General features: G+C 37.9%; 1 protein-coding gene across 2 annotated transcripts in view; it reads left to right on the top strand.

Annotated features, from left to right (window-relative positions):
* The window catches only part of si:ch211-26b3.4 (connector enhancer of kinase suppressor of ras 2), a 615,118-nt gene that overhangs the window by 386,712 nt on the left and 208,423 nt on the right, over nt 1-19,983 (top strand). The window contains exons 9-10 of one of the 2 annotated variants that reach the window (XM_039765942.1): nt 6,346-6,476; nt 16,423-16,643. In XM_039765942.1, coding sequence (XP_039621876.1) covers nt 6,346-6,476; nt 16,423-16,643 — 352 coding nt within the window. The remainder of the gene's footprint in view (nt 1-6,345; nt 6,477-16,422; nt 16,644-19,983) is intronic. The other variant, XM_039765943.1, reaches the window with a different exon arrangement.

The raw sequence follows: 19,983 nt of genomic DNA, 5'->3' as shown, positions 1-19,983 counted from the left end.
TCTTTTAAATCCTGGAAGAAACGGCGTAGGGGCTCGAGGAACTCGAGCCCCCGTAAGTCCAGAGAGTTAATGTTTACGGCCAGAGTTGTTTGCGCTTCCGCGTTTCGCTTACCCTCCGGCCGGGAACCAATGAGCACGTCCCTTCCTGGCACGTGTTCAGCTGGGTCGCGCAAAGGCTCTTGGGACTTGGAGTCCACAGGTGGATGGCTGGCTACTACAAGCTGGCTGAGATCTGCCTTTTCCTTCGCGACTGCAGACCCTTCAGCCACAACCCGTCCCTCCTTGACGGTTGCAGCTTGTTTCGGCGGCACTTCGCTTGCCTTCCCCTCCCCTTCTAGGAGGCCTCGTCGGAGGACTCCGGGTTACCTTCACCGTCCCGGCATCCACCGCGGGTGACCAGTCTGTTGTCGATCGCAGCTGTCTCTAGCCGTCTCGCGTCCTGGCCTGCCTTCTGGGAGCTGCGGCCATTTTGCTGAAGCATGAGGAAGTCATTCGAGACGCTGCTGCGATTCTCTCGGCAGGCGTCTGCAAAACATGATATATATGAATTCGAAACGTCGGGTATTTTACCTGCAGCTGCCTTCGTAGCAGATGGCGGCACCCCCGAACTGTCTAGGGAGCCCGAAGCGCTCGACAGCTGTCCGTGTCCCGAGTTTTTCGCTACCCAGGCTTGTTCGGCCCGAATTAGCGCTCTGTCTTCCTCGCTCCCGGTCAGGTAGGCCCAGGGCATTCCGGCATCCGTCAGGTCCTGCAACCCGCTGGGACTGACCTTCTTTTTCCCGGTCTTCTTGCCCATCGTTCTCCGGATTGGACTGATGCTCACAGTTGCAGCTTTCTCAGTAGCGGGTGGTGTTTGCACCTCCGTAAAAAGATGGGGAATCCACCGAGGGTTGTCTGCCCACATAAAATTTATTTTTAATGCAGGTCCCCTGCCAACAGACGGCCAGAGAATCCTGCCGACTACGCCAGTGTGGCAGTAGGGGGCGCTAGTGCTCCCTTGAACCCTCAGGGATGACTCCAAACACCAGGTAAAAGTCCAAGACCTTTTATTGTTTTTCACCGTGCACAAAGCACCTTCCACACTACTCATAAACTATTTTAAACAAACTCCAACACAATAAACACTCCTCCTCGTCCAGACACTTGCTCCTCTACCTCCCAGCTCAGCTCGTTGTCTGGAGCGAGGCACCGCCCTTTTATAGCCCCTGACCCGGAGGTGTTTCTGTCTCAACAGTCCACAGTTCCTTATTCCTTCCGGGTCAGGACAATTAGTCCTTTACTTCAACCCGGGAGCACGACATTTCTTCCTGTCACGTGACCATGACGTACTCCTGGGTCACACGGCATCACAGAGCCCATGAGTCCCCCCACAGCGACTCCTGGTGGTCCCCAAGGTATCCAGCAAGGCTGTGTATAAACACTACAAAGTCCATAAGGCCCTGCTGGACCTCGGGGCACGATCCTGCTGTCGGGAGAGCTCCACAGTATATATATATATATATATATATATATATATATATATATATATATATATATATATATATATATATATATATATATATATATATATATATATAGGGTGGTCCAGATCTAATTATGCAATTTTCATTATGCTGTAACTTATTAAGTTTACTAGCAGAACACCCGCGCTTCACAGCGGCAAAGTAATGCCTTAAAATTTTTATTAAGAAGAAAATTAAACCTTTTTAAACTGAGGGAAAATATACCAATAATTATTTGTTAATAATAATAATCTCTTTTTATAACACATTGTGAGTTCGGCCAATATATGGTAATATGACCAAGCTGTGCGCTGAGCTTACTGTTGAGCATGCAACGTACAGTTGCCCATGTGAACAGTAATCTTGTTTCAAATCTCACAGCTTGGATTGCTGCAGTCATAATCGGTTTAAGTTTCATGGTTTGTTTCAATTACGACAGTGTTTGTAGGACTTGTGTTGAAGAGACATTCGGCATCTGTCAAGCGTTGTAAGTATACAACCGGTTTCATTGATAACTTCACATCCAGCTTTTGATAGTTTAAACATTCATTAACATTAAAGTGTCCATTACTGAAATCGTCACCTGTCAATCTAAGATGTTTAAGAGGCATTGGTGGTTGTCGAAAGTTGTAAAATATTTGATGCCATCTCCGGGCATCTTTGATCGATGGTGATCACCTTGATAGACATGCTAATGGGGTTACGGTTGGAATGATAAAGGAAATGGGTACCTGAACAATGTAAAGTAAGTCTAACAGTAAGTACAGTGGCATCATACCACCGAAATAAGTACATACATTGGTTTCGGTTAGCGCAGGGAAGCCGCCTACCAAATTTCGTGAAGATGGGGCCATAATTAAGAAAGTTCAACATGGCGGACGTTGTCAACCGTTGTGACCGTTACGCGTAGAATTTCGAAATGAAACCTGCTTTACTTTTGTAAGTAAGCTGTAAGGAATGAGCCTGCCAAATTTCAGCCTTCTACCTACACGGGAAGTTGGAGAATTAGTGACATTGGAAAATTCAATATGGCGGCCGACAGTAGCGTCATACCATTGAAATAAGTATGTACATTGGTTTTGTTTAACGCAGGGAAGCTGCCTACCAAATTTCATGAAGATGGGGCCATAAATAAGAAAGTTCAACATGACGGATGTTGTTGACCGTTATCGACCGTTATGACCGTTACGTGTAGATTTTCGAAATGAAACCTGCTTAACTTTTGTAAGTAAGCTGTAAGGAATAAGCCTGCCAAATTTCAGCCATCTACCTACACGGGAAGTTGGAGAATTAGTGATGAGTGAGTGAGTGAGTGAGTGAGTGAGTCAGTGAGGGCTTTGCATTTTATTAGTATAGATATATATATATACGAGGGATGTTCAAAATGTTTCCTCACTTTTTTTAACTCTATTTATTTTGAATTTCAAAAGCAAAATGACATCAGATTTTTTTGCATAGTCACCTTCCTTTGTAAAAACAGTTTTCCCAGTGTCGTACCAACTTTTTAATGCCCAAATACTACTCCTCCCGCCTTGACAGTTTCCAACGAAAATATATAAAAGTGCAGAAACTTTTTGTATGTCCTTTAGTATATATAAAATATATATATATATATATATATATATATATATATATATATATATATATATATATATATATATATATATACACAGTATATCACTTCCAGGGTCCTCCCTGCGTGGAGTCTGCATGTTCTCCTCGTGTCTGCGTGGGTTTCCTCCAGGTGCTCCGGTTTCCTCCCACAGTCCAAAGACATGCAGATTAGGTGGATTGGCGATTCTAAATTGGCCCTAGTGTGTACTTGGTGTGTGGGTGTGTTTGTGTGTGTCCTGCGGTGGGTTGGCACCCTGCACGGGATTGGTTCCTGCCTTGTGCCCTGTGTTGGCTGGGATTGGCTCCAGCAGACCCCCGTGACCCTGTGTTCGGATTCAGTGGGTTGGAAAATGGATATATATATATATATATATATATATATATATATATATATATATATATATATATATATATATATATATATATATATATATATATATATATATATATATATATATATATACCTGTATAATGTTTGAGAACCAGAGGGGCCCCTTGGTCTTGGAAAAGACATAAAATAAATAGCACACGCTGGTGCTAAAGTACAAAAGAGAGGTGTGCTCCTGAGAAGAATGACTCAGTTGTTGCTATAACTGACTGCCTCCTTCTTGTTTCTGATGACGCAAGACCAGACTTGAGGTTGTCTCTAAGGTCCTTGTCAGGTCTCAGAAATTTAATAGACAGAGGCAACAATAAGAACATGTAGTTCTCTGGATGGAAACATCTGATATTCCACTAGAAGGCATAAGGAAAGATTGCCATATACAGTAATACTAAAGTCATCAGGCAAGTACCTACACTGCCAAATACTTTATTGTTGCTCCTGTAAGTGCTTTAGAAGATGTGCCACTGAGTCCATGTAGTCAAAGAAAAGATGTCCCTGACGTTGGTCAAATATTACCTCAATTTGGGACTTATAGATGTGTCCAGCAAGTGTTTTTCTAAGTTCATATACATTATGCTGTTATTTAAACACACATGATGCCACAACACCCAACTTTCATGTGCTGCACTTAGCACAGAACATTCCAAACCATATCTTGCATTGAATAAAGATACCCGCCTGTAAGAACAAAAGATGTCAGGTGATTTTTTTTAAGTCTGTAAATTTAATCTTAGTTTTGCTGTAAAACGCAGACCACATCTTGACCCCAGTTGCACCAGCTCCTTTTAAATGTTGCTCTGTTTTAAAAAATACAATCTTGTTTTGTTTCACATTGTCTAACTTATATTTTAAGTCTGTAATCTCATTGTCAGAGTTTTATAAAAAGTGCCAGGGCTAAGGTAATAACAAAGGAGGAAGTTGGTATTGATAATTAGCAAATTACCATTTTCATTCATTAGGTGTCATAACTTTCCAAGTCTGTTAATATATTTTATCCATTCAGTTGTGAGTGATTACAGAATTAATGAAAATAGGCAAAATCCATTCAAAGCTAATTATCTTTCCAAAAAGATTAACAACAAGGAGCAGGCAATTGCTGGTGTAAGGGGTCAGTAGCTGTTAGCTTATGGATTCTTTGTCAAACGCTAGCTCGCTGCTTCCCCTCCGTCGTGGAGATTAGAAAGTGGCCAAGATTCTGTGACTATGTAATAGATGGAAATAAGAGAACGGAAATGGAAATGTTTGGCTACTCCTGGGTTGCTTGCAAGGGTGGCTTCCAGATAAATGCTGATGTCTATTTTAATCTCAGGATCGAGTCTCCCATCCTGACATCAGTGCTTTTAATAGCAAGTGCTTCATTCTCCCTCTATTTGCCAAAATGAAGAATACAAACTTTGAGTTGGATTAACTGGTAACTGTAAATCATTCTATATGAGTGAGCATGAGGAGGGCTTTGCACACACTGTGAAACACCTCTCTGTGACGTTAAATTAGACAATCATGTTGGAAAATGAAATAAATAATTGTATATGTTTAGTCAAAAATGTTTTAACTAATCTTTGATAAAGAAAATTTTGATGTATGAAAAATGAATTGTAAAGTTGGTAGTTATAGTACCTGTCATTCTGCATGTGAAGATTCCGCTCGGTTGGAGACTTCCTCGTTTCCAAAGTACTTTACTTGTTCAAACTCTATATACCTATTTCAGTGTTATAAATGTCAGTTTTTTAATATCGTCTTCAAGGCAGCTTTTCTCACCTCATTATCGGGGTTGAAAATCTGCCATCATCCGAATACAATTGCCGAGCTTATTGTCTGTTCCATATGATTAAGACAATATTGTAAACCTTTACACAAAGCCCAATCACACATCTTTGTCTCACTGGTGAAGTTAGATCACTTGCTGCTGCCTCTGCGAAGCCGAGATTTATCTGTTGTACACAACATAACCATGGAGTACAGAAAAACTGGACCTATTGCTGGCATACAATCACAAGCACTTGATCATGACTCCTCCAGCACTGCGTAGTTGGAATATGTACCAAGGCAGCATGGTCACACTTTTCAATCAGTTGTCATATGTAATCAAGGACTGGCTCTTTATTTAATCAAATTTCTTAGTTTAAAAATAACATAAAAATTCAAAACAGTAAAATATTTTTGTCCTAATCAGCTTATAACCTACAGATAGCTTGAAAACAGCACTCAGAAAGACAGTTGTAAGTAACTCTCATAACTGTCTTCAAAATTAAAACCAATATTGTTCAAGACAACAGCTGTCTAACCATAACTTGCCCTTTTTACCCAGCCATTTTCATTTCTCCTGAGCTCATTTCAGGAAAGTAGAGCTCCCAAGACTTCAGTTTAATTCTTTCTATGTGGAATTTGATCAATTTGACATTTTATACGTGGATAGGAAGCATTAAATCAGCCCAGCATACTGTATGTGAGTGTGCTATGTGATGGAATAGCACTCTGTCCAGAATGGTTCTTGTCTTGTGCCCAAAGTTACTGGGATTGGCTCGGACCCTCTTGATCTATCAAACAGAAAATATAACCAGAAAAAGTTTTAATTTTAAAAATCAGCTTTCAATTCAGTACCACGCCTTTTTCACATATTATTTAATGTCTGTAAATGTGTGTGTGTGCATGCATGTGTGTGTGTGTGAAGTGTGACCATTACTGCTTCTTGCTGCCATATAAATCTTACTGAAGGCTGGTGTTTCATGGCCAAAAGACCTTCATAGAGGATTGATTGAATATATTGAAGTTAGATTGATGTCTGTCTGCTGAAGACTTGTGTACGCCTGGAGACATTAACTCTTTTTGGGACTCTTTCTGTAGCCTCTCCCAACAAGTCCAACCAGCTGTTCAACCACACCAACCAGCACAATGGGTGTCACTTCAAAAGTGGATGGCTCCAACATGCACGATGTCTTCATTCTCTCTCCTGTCTCTGGGATATATGGACCAAGGTAAGCCGAATTATCATACCTCACGTTTGGACTTGTGTTCATCTTGTTGATCTGATTGTACGCACAACACAACATTATCTTGTGGTGCTCTGCTACTTTGTAACTGTACAAGGGATAACGCTGAATTAAGGATGTTAATACAAAGATAGGATTGTTTCTTGTACTTTTTTGATCCATGTGCAAGTACTAAAAAAACACTTTGCAAACTGATTTAATCAGTCTGCTGGAATCGGGTTTCATGAAAGCATTGTGGGTTTTCATTATCTCTTCCTAAATGCTGGTATCTGTGTCCCTGAATAAAAGCATAATATATTGCACTGTAGATGAAGAAGCTCTTTGAATCCCCTTATATTTTTTAATAGTCATTACATATATCATACGATTAGTGAAATATTAATATTACTTTAAATAAATAAACAAGAGTTTAAACAAAAATTAAGTTGTGCAAGCATTGCGACTTCATCCATTTATTTTGTTTGTCATTTCCCTTGACATTAATTGGCTCTTTCACCCCACTTCTGGCAGTCAGAGAGTGAAAACAGGTCCTGCTATCATACCTGATATTTTATTCTTCCACACATGATCAGCTGTGCTTAAGTTGAGTCACAATACTGGAGGCTGAAGCCTATCCTAGCAGCACTGGGCACAAGACAGGAATCAACCTGCATGTGGCACCAGCCCTGTTGTTTCAGTAGGGAGGAAAATTTATCAGGCTGGTCATGAAGTTTGTTTCTTCTTGACCTTACGTTTTCATAACATGTGCAGGCAAAAGGGAACATCTACACTTGCTTTTTTCAGCAAAATTGTGGTCCATAAGCATTTTCTTGCCCAGTCCCTGTTTTTTATATAATTAATTGATGCCAAGTAAACTATAGGTGTACTTTGTGCTGTGTATGCGATTTTATGCAATTTCAAGTATTTTTCCTTTTTTGATAAGGGGATACTCACCCCTCTACCTCTCCTTGTGTCTTTCTGTCCGGCTCACTGCACATTTCCTCTTTAGTTATTGAAAATGATTTTTGTCTCCAGTCCTATTTTATTTTTGGCCTCAGACATAATCTCATTGCTAATTAGCATAAATCCATGCCCATTTATTTAGTAAATTTTCCCCCAGTCCACCCATCCCTGAATGTACCTGTTTCTGGAGGTGGTGTTGCTCTTTGCCCGTTGCCACATCAGGTGGATTGAGGCCAGGTAGGTAACGGGTACTCCCTTTGCTTTTTATTGTCCACAGAAGATTTAATTCTCTCAACTACTCCTACCAAGCACCCCTAGATTGATATTTCACTGGCATGTCCCTTTTTAGGTCTGAAAAACATTCCAGTTTTCTTGCTTTTTTCTCGGTTTCTAGCTGACATTTATGTTTCTTTTATAGTATGTCTTACTTGGAGTGGCAGATGAATCTAATCTTTTTATTTGTTATGTCACTAAGGAGAAATCACTCGGGTTCTCACCCCTCTCTTTGCTTCATGTCCTCACCCAGGCCACACCACCAAAGTCTCTGAGTCCAAAGCGAACACTCATCCAGCTTGACTAAAGACAGTTGAGAAAGCAAGTGTCTTGATTTGTACTGCAAAGGAGGAAGGACATCATATTACACAGCACCGACTCTAACAATGCCACTGTTAGTAAATAGTTCATATCATATATGCGTGTCTATTTTAACTAACAATGTTCAAGGAGAGGAAATAACATGTAGTCAAGAACACACAAGAATTTCAGGGTGGGGACAACACAAGCATGCATTTCTTTTGTTTATCCACAAAGCTGGATAGCATCAGGTTCAAAATGGCAGTCATATATATTGTCAAGGAGATGATGACAATGACAGAACGTCCAGGGCAATGTACCTAGCAACTTGGGGCCATGTACAGCAGCAATGAAGCCACTAAATGGTGACATCCATCCAAAACAAAGATGGTGTTATGGTAAACACTACATTAAAATGTTATACTTTTAAACTTAATCTCCTACGTATGTATGATGCATGCTTAAAAACATCCCTAGAAAATCCAATTCTCGGCTAGAAAAATTTTAAATGCTTCAAACAAATTAAATTCAATCTTAATTCATGACAGATGGTGACAAGCTAACTAAGGGGAATCTTTGATAAATTCTGTTCACTCTGTCATGTTATCCTCAACTGTAGAACCAGTTGCATGTTCAGGAACATTTTCCAGGTTCATTTAGTGGAAGCTTCCCAAATGAGGAGAGACATAAGGAGAGAGTTTGGTGTTACTGCTTCTCTGGGTCTCAAATGAAGTGCACTGAAAGGTTCCTAGGTCTGCATCAAGCTCCTCTTTTATTTATTTATTTAAATCAATCTGTAAAATGAATGGCAGCCAGCTAGAGGCTTGAAATTTCTTTGGTTCAATAGAAATTGGAACAAGTGGTTTTGTTCAATGTTTCCACATTTTCCAGTAGTTAATGAATAAAAAAAGATCATTGTTTTAGCAGCATGGTGGCCATGGAAGTCGCAACCCACTAAGTAGTGTATAACAAAAATGGTAGGCAATGGTGTGTCATAAACATACCCAGCCGTTGAAGGTGGGCTGCTACAGTACGCAAATATTCAAATGAGCACTTTGAAGGCCAATGGTGAACAGGGTTCCAGCTGAACACTTGGCCTTAAGAGACAGGAGAGCGCCTTTTATGTAAAGCATTACAAAATGTAGTCATATATCAATATGCTGTGTGCTTCCTTGCTCTTGATGAAGTCTTGATAGACTATGGCCTCCTGCAGCACAGAATTCAATATGTACGTTTTGAAAATAACGGGGGCCTCATGTATAACGCCGTGCGTAGAACTCGCACTATAACATGGCGTAAGCACACAAGCCGAAATGTGCTTACGCACAGAAAAATCCAGATGCAGGAATCTGTGCTTAACTCCAACTTCCACGTTCTTCCGCTACATAAATCCCGATCAGCGTGAAAACTAACGCTTGTGCACGTGCTTTATGTAACACCCCAACTCCTCCCAGAATTACACCTCTTTGAATATGCAAATGAATATAAATCGCCCTTAAACTCAGCTTTCTGTAAAAAGACAATGGGAAAAGCACGGGGGAAAATATAAGAATTTCAGCGAATACCAAGTGGAGGCAAAGGAACAACATACTATTTGTTCAAATAAACCGTGGTATAATCAACAAAAGAAAGTTGATCGAGTGACATAGAGTGTTGGAGAAACTTGAAAGCTCACGTTCACAAAATCGCACAGTGCCGGAAATAAAAAAGAAGTCACATATCAAAGTCGCCGTGAAAAGCGAGTTGTAGCCCACTGTCTGAGTGTCATATGAAAGCTTATTAGGGTACAGAGAAAAAAGGCACACAGTGGGGAAAATGCACGAAATGTCAACTTCAATCTCGACATTTCCACTTTAATCACGTAGTTTAATTTGTCATTAAAGTAGAACATCATAAACTTCATCTTAAAATCGTTTAATTAACCAGTTTCTCAAATCACATCGTAATTAAAGTAACACGTTAAATGCTTTGTTTTGTATTTGATCTTCTATGTGCTCTGTGCGTGTGAATCACTACTTGCTTCTTAAACTGGCTCTCTTCCTCCAACTGGACACAGAATCCGTTACATTCGTGATATTACAGCTCTCTGAATAACTAAAATACTGAGATGTATACGTGATATCATTTTTATGATGATAGGAGTTAAAGCACATTATTAAACATGGGTTTCACTTCGATGAAATAATTTATTGCAGCAGTACTCAGGGGCGGCTCTAGGCTTGTGGTGGCACTGGGCAGAGGAAGAATCGGTGACTCCTTCGCCTGCCCGTCAGTAAGGTAGCTTATGCACGGTGGATGACCTCGTCCGTTGCAGACACTGCATAGCCGCCTCGTGCTCATGACACAAGCATTTAACTTTTGCCGAAATTTGTTGCTGCATTTTTAGCTGTGTTGTTATTTTCTCTTTCTGTGTTATATTCAATATATATTGGCGTAGCCGTCACTGCAGTCAGTGCTTTTCTTTCCAAAAGTAACCGATCGCCACACAATCAGCTCTGTAATAGAAGTTAAGCCATCTGTAAGCTTAGCGCCGATTCTTCACAACGTTTAAGGAACATTGAAATATCTTCATAGTACATGTTTAATTATTCTATCCTTAACGATACTCCCAGTGAAGAATATAGATTATTTAAATGAAGTTAAAGTTTTATCTGTATAATTTAATAAACATATTTTGCTGCATTTCATCTTAAAAATGATATCATCATCATATGTAAATACGCGCTTTATAAAGTGGCGCAGGTTGTGCAATATTTTAACTGTAGTGCAAGTTTACAGTGGGGTGATTGTACTTATAAGTACTTTGTACAAACAGTTCTACAAGGTACAATTGATTGAGTGCGTTTAAAGTTCTTTGGATGAAACTGTTTATGAACCGTGAGGTCCGTACAGGAAAGGCTTTAAAACGTTTTGCAGTGGCTGAGACAGCGTGTCCTTGAAGCCGTATACCGATAATTCTCTTTCCGATCAGCTGCTGCTGTGATTCACACTCAGATGCAGTGAGAGTAATATGGAAAAAGATGATCCGCTGTGGCAACTCCTAACGGGAGGAGCTGAAAGAAGAAGAAGAAGAAGAAGGAGAAGTGAGAGTAACAACGCTAAAGCAGTTATGGTATTTGGAATACTATGGCTGTTCCCTGGACCATTATATTGTTACAAGTTAATTACAATCAGATGCATTACACTAATAAACAATATGCGGTTAGTTTCAGTGTATTTATAAAGCCGCGTCAGGAAAATAAGGTGTAACCACACAGGAACAGTAGCATTACTTTGACGCTGAGTGCCGCCAGTCTGCAAAACCGAGCGGAGAACTTGCGTACGACAAGGCATGAGGTACCGTGGAAAAGTGCGTGGCTTTACGCCAAGTGTAGGTTTTATACATCGCGATTTGAACGTGGAAAAGTTCTTATGCAACATTTCTGTGCATACGCACCGTTTATACATGAGGCCCCAGGTGATTAATATTATTATTAAATGATACATTGCCTTCTGAAAGATAAAAGGTAGATTATTTATTATTTATTAAAAGCCAAAGGTTGCACAGTGCTCTATCTAAATTGGTTTCTGCCATGTACTTATTGCTGCCTGAATAGGCTTCGGCCCACTGCAACCCTGAATAGGATAACAGTCTCGGTGTTGGTCTGGAAGACTGATTACTTGGGAGTGGGAGAACAGTTTCCAAAAATCTTGTGCCTTCTTACCTGCACCTCTCTATTTAAGCAATATACATGTTTTAATATGGGAAATTACTTAAATATTCATATTTCATTTTCATTACCTGAAATGAAAAAATTATTTCACTGTAAAGACACTGCTGCATCCTCTTTACTGCAAGTAGGATATGCTCTCTAGAAGAACTGCATTCATATTATTTAGATAATATGATTTATTCAGTTATGAAAGACACAAATATATGATATGAACTATTTACTAACAGTGATTTTTTTTGCCAGCTTGTTGTTGCAATCAGCTCTTTGAGGAAATTTAATTTAATGCACAACATTACATGAAATAGGAAATATAAGGAATAAAAAAGCTGTTTTAAAAGCTGGACATACTTAGCAAGTCTACTGAAAAATAAGCAAGTTCATTTCGGTGACAATTAATTTGAGATTCCATTTATTAATCATATTGTGCTGCTGTCAATTGCCATCTTTTGAACTTGTGGAAAGGTGACGAATGATCCACTCAGATGTCAGTATGTCAGTAGTAATACCTCTTATTGAGAGCAAAGAACATTTAGAAAATGTCATATTGGTAACAAAGTAGGAGGATAAAGAGACCAAGAGAGCTCTTAATGACCTTGTAGACTAATATCAATGATGTATATAGCATTGGAAAAGTGTGCATTACAGTAAATAGGATTTTAAAAAAGGATGCACCTTGTTCTGAAGACTTAAGGAAGTCTTACTGCAGTATCGATTGCATTTCCAATAATGTAGAAGGCACAAATCAGCTGTAACAGGGGACAAATTCAAGGAAATATTATTTTCTATTAGAAGAGCTGATGCAGTTCAGATCAATTTGGATTGGATTAAATTTGCTCCTCGAAGCAAACACATTAACGCACAATTACAAGAAGAGCTGGCAAATTATCTTAGCAATGCATTGCAAAAAATGCCCAAATGTTACATTTACTATGATGTTCATTTATTAAAGAATAATAAACAAAAACTATAATACAAAAAAAGTGTTACATCTTACGAAGAAATCATTCTCAGAAGTGTACACTTAATCAGAATATAAAATAAATAATTAAATCTCTATAATTAAATAAGAAGAATTTAATGTAAACATTTAGGAGCAAATATACAGAAAACAAGGAATAAATAACCTATATAAGAACGTCCAATAAAATAACATAAGATGCAAAAAAAAATAAATAAATAAAACACCAAGAAAATAAACATTATTTTGCAAGATGCAAGGGGAAAATCCTAATGCTAAAGCCAAAAAGTAAGGTCAAAATTACAAAATAACTATACTAAAGGTTTCTAAATGAAACACAGCTTCCAATTACAATTACAGCAATTTGCACTAAATGAAACACAGCTTCCAATTACAATTACAGCAATTTGCACTAAATGAAACATTCTACTTTATGTAAAGAAACCGAGAACAACAAATGGACCACTTAACTTAAATTTAGGCAATGAAGCAGAAGCCTTCTATAATCATCCAAGAGTCTTTTACAGTTCTCTCAGATTGCTGTGGAGCTAATGACAGCAGCACCTAAAAGGGACTTGGAGAATAAAATGTAAACAGGACAATGGTAAGGGATTGGGGAAAGCAAAAAAAAATAAAATAAAATAAAAGCAAAGGCAATGTACTGTTGCTTTCCTGACAAAGTTTACATATTTGTGTTTGAGATTTTTACTCCTTATGTGTTAGTGGATGTTAATTGTTGTGACCACCAGAGGGCGTTGCAGCACCCCGACGCAATATCACAGACACAAAGTCAGCATGAATAGAAAGCTTATTCTTATAAATTCCTTGTACAAACACGGCTTAAACAAGGCATAAATAAACCATAATATACTTCTTTTCTTCTCTTTTTTCCTCCACACCTCCCAGATGAGTTTTGTCCTTCTTCCTCCCAACTCCGACTCGTATGGATGAGGTAACTTAGACCCGGAAGTACTTCCGGTTATAGGGCATAGCCCAATAGAAGTACTTCTAGGCCAATTAGAAGTCAAAAGTAGAGACTGTTAATCCTGTCAGTTCCGTCTGGCGCACCCACAGGGCTGTATCATTGGACTACAGGTTCCACCATGCCCTTTAGGAGTCTGTGTGGGAGTCCTAAACCAGGGGAGCTGCTACCTCGCATTTTAGAGAGAAAATGTCCTTAAAGAATTGTCTTCCTCGATCATTCTGTTATATTTTCCTCCTGACTGGGTAAGGATATCAGTTCAGTCCCAGCCACAGTGCCAGTCTCTGCATGACATCCATTACACTGTCTATAAGTTAAGTTGTGCTTGGATCATGTTCCTTACATTTGACTTAATATTAAGAAATATATCTAAGTGCATTACTTTTTATAATATAGCATCAGGTAAGTGTGCATGACTATCCGTTGGTGGCAATAGGCACATTTTTGGTTGATACTCACCCCAGTAATGTTTATTTGAAAGGCTAGATTGATGTATTCTCAGGGTTTTGCCCTGATACTCTAAAATTTGGTCATTGAAGCTTTATTGTCTAAATAGACTGTGTGAAATTTTGATTATTGGTTTTTGTTTATAATCTTTTCATTTTCTTTTTGTTTGTCATTTTTGCTGTCTTTAAGTGTTTGCTCAGATCTAAGATATTAACAAAGTTGTGACATCATGGGTTTGATGCAGCCAGAAAATGCAAAGGGCAAAGTTATATATGTTTGCATATGATGCCATTAAAATCATTTTAATTGATATAAACAGGTGATCTCCTCTGACCCTTTTTAGAATGGTTTTGGTGTATTTTTCATCAGGGTAGCATTAGAAACTGTCGGGGTTTTATAGCATCATGTGCTGAAAATGTCTTTGATATTGTCTCAAAATGTCTGTTAAAATTTCAGATAAAATTTTAAACTAATAAAAATGCTAGGTTCCCAAATTTGCAGCATTCCTAACATTGCATTATTTTCAATACCAAATACCCTTTTCATTAAATCTTTTGATAGCTTGCTCCCTAGACCAGTAAGAGTGAGGTTGACTAATATGATTGGAATAAGATGTACAGTAACTTTGTATTTCTGATATACATGTAATTAATTAATTGTTATGCTATTTACAAAACTCTATAAAATTATTATAAATAAATCTCCTGGCAACCTGCTTCTGTGTGTTAAGAGCTCATATTGTTTACAGAGGTTGATCAATGTTGGATAAATATTAATGTGCTACAAACAGAACTTATTAAGGTGTAATTGTTTTTTATTACAGTGTAATTACACTGCAATTGCTCATTAATTACTTGCATAACCATAGTGTAACTAAGCATTATTGTAGTGTAATTGCTGCATAGGCAGCATAGGCAGCATAGGCAACTAGAAATGTCTCATTCTTATTTCATACCTGATTGTGTATACCCTTTCAATTATTCAAGATATACACTATTTTCATGATAATTGTTATTTGCTGTAAAAAGGAAGCAAGTCTTAAATAATGATGGTAATTTGAAGGAGAAACATCAATAAATATAAAAAAAAAGATCATAACCAAGAATCCATCTTATCTATTGTCAAACCCTAATTGCAAATCAAAAATCAAATCAAAAGAGGATCTATTAATACTAATAAAGCACAAAACAACAACTAGAGATTTCTTTTGAATTATCCACAAACTTGGATGACGAAAGGTCACCACAAGTGACCTTTCAACTCATCGCATAAGTGATGTCAGGCGCTGTGACCTCTGAGATCATGCTCCTGACAAATGGAAATGCATCCTAACAGTGGAACTTCTAAAATGGTGGCATGCATTAAAATTAAGACGTTGTCAAAATAAGAAACAAAAAATTCATAACTTTCTGAAAACATTTTAGAAAGTAAGCAAGATTGGAAATTAATTCTGTGATACAGAAAAACTGTAATTGCATTAAAAAAAGGTTCAGAAAAACTTAATGTAATAATGAATACCAATTATAATAATAATAGTCCAGTTCCGGTAGTCTTCATATTCCCAAAGGAAATTTTTTACAGATGTGTTAATTGGCAGTTTATTTAATTATTAAGTCATCTCATTGTAATAATAATAAATATTTTTGCAACTCAAAGCATTTTACCTAGTGAGTGGGGAGCCAATTCAATGAACACCAATGTTTAACATCCACCTGGATGATGCGACGGTAGCCATTTTTGCGCAAGTTTGCTCACCGCACATTAGTTGTTAGGTGGTGAAGGGGTGAGAGATAGTTATGAGAAATGAGATGATTAAGGTCCAAGAATGACTAGGCTGAATTGGGCAACTTAGCCAAGACATCGGCATACACCCTACTCTTTACGAAGGATTCCCAGTAATCTTTTATGACCATAGAGAGTCAGGACCTCTGTTTTACATCTCATTTGATGGACGATGCCATTTTTCAACACACTGTCCTTGTCAATGCACATTGGGATGCACATTCAGTGCCGCTGATGGCCCCGCCAACACCTTTTCCGGCAGCAACCTAAGCTTTTCATGGATGGTCTCCCATCCAAGTACTGGCTGGGCCCGAACAAACTTAGCTTCAGGTGGGTTACCTGTTCTGAAGTCCATACGGCATGGCTGTTGAGATAATGGTTTTATCAATAAAGTCTTTATAATGTTTAAATCTTTTAATACTAGATTTGGATTGTCATTTCTCTTAATATTGATAGAAATATTGGTTTTTATATTGATAGTGATGTATTTAATCATAAAATGACATAACGTTTTATAAACTTGCCATTAAACAGGGAAGAGATGGGCATGATGTCATGTGATGACATTACAAAGTACAATATGGGGAAATCTGGAATGAAGGGATCTGAATCACCTAGTTACTTCCTGGACCACGAAAGTGGGAAGTACTATACTCTTGTGGAAGGTGAAGGCATCCCTTTGGGACCTGAATATGAGCGAGGAAGGTCAACAGGTGTGCGCAGACGGGAGAAGACACCAACACATGGTACGGCAGGTATTTCACACTTTCTTGGCATTAAATTCAAAAATTTATACTGTTCATCATAAATATGGGTACAACATTTGATTCAGTTTGGTGAATAAGAGCTACATTCCTGAGAAAATCTTAAATTTTAAATGAGAAAAATATAGCTAGTTAGGTTAAAGCTGAAATACTGTTGTCAAATTGGGAGTTGGGACTTAATCCCCAAATCTGAAAGTTAAATGTTTTTATTGTTAGACCCGTAAAAATGTTTACGTAATCAACAAAAACATGGCTATTCCATAATATCAAAACCAGAGGTTGCACACATCCAATAATATAAAACACCACAACAATTCAAGTTTATATCTACTTACATCTAGTTGTGAAAAACCTGCATTAAAATTGCATACCTCACCGCTGCCACTAAACACGGGTGATAACTTACAGGACTTAAAATACCTTAATTGGGTTAAGTTACTCCATAGCATACCCTAAAATCAACTTACTAAGACAAAAAAGATACATACAAATAGTTACAAAATAAAAAAGTAAATATTTCAATTCCAAATGAATTGTTATTTCCTTATTTGTAAAGCATAATATTATGGCTCTAAATAAAGCACATGTAAACAGGTTGTGTTTTAAATATAAATTTATAAGGCCAACTTACACCAAGTTGCAAATATTATTTAGGCAAATGGTGTCAAGATTTTTAGAAAAAAGAATGACTCCATTTTGTTGACTTAGATAAGATTAAGATGATTTCATATATAGCTATGACTTTACTATCTTCTGTAAATCATTCACACTAATGTATAACTTATACAGTAGCAGTCTTCTTATCAGATATAATGCCTTAAAAAAATTGTTTTATACTCATAAAGCTGTCCCTTTTCTGAAATTGCTTTATCTAATACAATACATGGTTATGGGATGCCCGAGTTTGTTCCAACATTACAGAACACAAGTCAGGAACAGACCTGGACATTCAAGGGGCACACACACACATTCACTCTCACTAACTCCATCTGCAGCTGCAGGGGAAACTGGGTCACCTACAGGAATGTCACATGGACATTGAGGGAAAGTATAAATTGCACATAAAGTATACAATTACTACTGAGTACTGTACCTGGGTTCCCAGACCTGTGCATCTACAATATTAGCTACTGTGCAAAAATGTTCAGGAAGGTGTTATTTCACATCAAGAGTGATTTTCTCCACAACAACCAGCATTGTGTCAAAATTCAATGACTAACATCTGGTTTGGAAATGAAATTCTTAGAATAACAATACAGTACACATACTCTATGTCTCAGCTTCAGTAATCATTTCTAAAATATCCAATTGATAAGATTATCAAATTCCAGTTTGCAAATTGATTACTTGTTCAAATTAAAAGTGAAATGAGCTAAGAAATTATGAAAATTGGGGATCACTAACTATCAGAATGTTGCATAAAGTAAATGAAGGAAGGCATCTGCACAAAAAAACTGAACCTGAAGCAATCAAAGATAAGGTAAGTAAGGGTGAATAAATATTACATTGGGAGAAAGATGAAAATGTGTTTAACAGTACATATTGTACTTGTCTTTCCCTATCCAGAATCAAAGGGATTCTTAGAATACATTCCGACATGTACTTCCATTCTTCTCTTTTCCTGTTGCAGATGAGTATGCTAGGATCTCTCTTTGAATCATCTGCAACAGACACTGGTGCAATAAGAATATTTCTCAAAACTGAATCATTAATCACTCAGACAGTGAAGTTTACTGATTTGGACAGTGTTCATTACAAATTCTATACATAGAGTACATTTCTCTCTCCCCTTTTATTTATGTATTAGTTTCTCCTTTGTAAAGAATGTTTGCACATTATTTACAGATATAACTCTAGCATGATTTGAACACAATATACAACATAGACTAATCTAAATCTAAAGCTGCTGACATACTGTATAGTATATTCATGTTCATACCTGCATCTAATAAAATTATGGATGTCGAGGCATCTCCTTTCACAGGTGCTCTGCGTATATCCTATTTCTCTCTCTTTTTCTCTCACTGTATGTTTGGGGTGCATGAACGTAGCCATTATCCAAATCTAGTATGGCACCATTAGAGGAAGCCTTAGTCTTTCCCTACAGTACAGGTTTCAAAAGAAGAACCAATCCAGCATTTAATATCAATCAACCAAAGGACATATTCAATCACAATAGGAAAATTTAGAGACACTAATGATTGTGCCTCTCACATCATGTCAGGAAGCCAATGGAAACCGAGAGAAGACATCCATACTTCACAGAGAGAAGGGCTGGGGGCAGGGAAATAAATGAACAGATTACATAACAAAATCTGTTGCTATGTTATACTTTTCTAGTTCAGGGTTACTGTTCCTGTCTAATTGGTATAGTGGCCCACCTATCGTTATATAACTGGAAAACATTGTTGTCAGGTGTCAGAGCCTTTCTCCCAACCATCTCTTGTTCTTTTTCCTTGTTATTCTCCCTTTAAACGCTACATCTCTTGCACAACCTCAGATAATTAGTAGTAGACCTAAGTTCCTCCTAAAGGTCGTTTCAGAGAAAATTATTAAACTCTTCTGGGGTTCAGGAACACTACTGAAGGTCCCCGGATCATTCTACTAGAACATCTTCTGGTTTCCTTCCCTTGAAAATCCTTTTTTTTATCTAAACGGCCATGCTAACATTTTCTGTAAAAGGCTGCACCTTCCCACCTTTCTCACATAGGCCTCTCCTACTACCCGCCTATTGGCCTGTGGAGGATAATTTATCTGTCAATTCCTGTGGGCTTTACATATTCTTATAACCATGGAAACTCTACCTTTGGGGATCTCTTTTGCAAGTATACTACTAAACCCCAAAGGGGAGTTTGTTTTTGAACATTTTCAAGTCCATTTAATTGTCCTGTTCCACACCTCTCAACATTCAACTCCTTGTCAGGAGAGATTCCATAATCAGACTGATGATGCAGTTAATAGATTTAGAATAGATGCAGGGATCATTAGTACTGGATTAAAACCCTATGGTTACCCATATTAGAGGTTATGTATCATAATGTAGAATCATTCAGGTACCCAATGGTATTTTGTATAATATCAAGACAAATATACAACTGCATCTCCAGAGAGGTAGTGGTCCACATAGGCCATGGAAAAGACTGTTTCAGGACTCTGCGAATGTCATTGACATGTTGTGTTAGAGATTGGGCTAAGAACACAAATGACCAAAGTCATTCCAGTGATTCCGGCAGCCATGTGCAGTAAGACCTTTCTGTTAATAAATGGCTCCAGATTAGTTTGCCATGTAAGACCATATAATGAGAGACTGCAGCTCTTTAATGTATTGTAT

Source organism: Polypterus senegalus, chromosome 10 (assembly GCF_016835505.1).
Source record: "Polypterus senegalus isolate Bchr_013 chromosome 10, ASM1683550v1, whole genome shotgun sequence".
Lineage (NCBI taxonomy): Eukaryota > Metazoa > Chordata > Cladistia > Polypteriformes > Polypteridae > Polypterus > Polypterus senegalus.
This window is presented reverse-complemented; position numbering and strand designations above follow the sequence as displayed.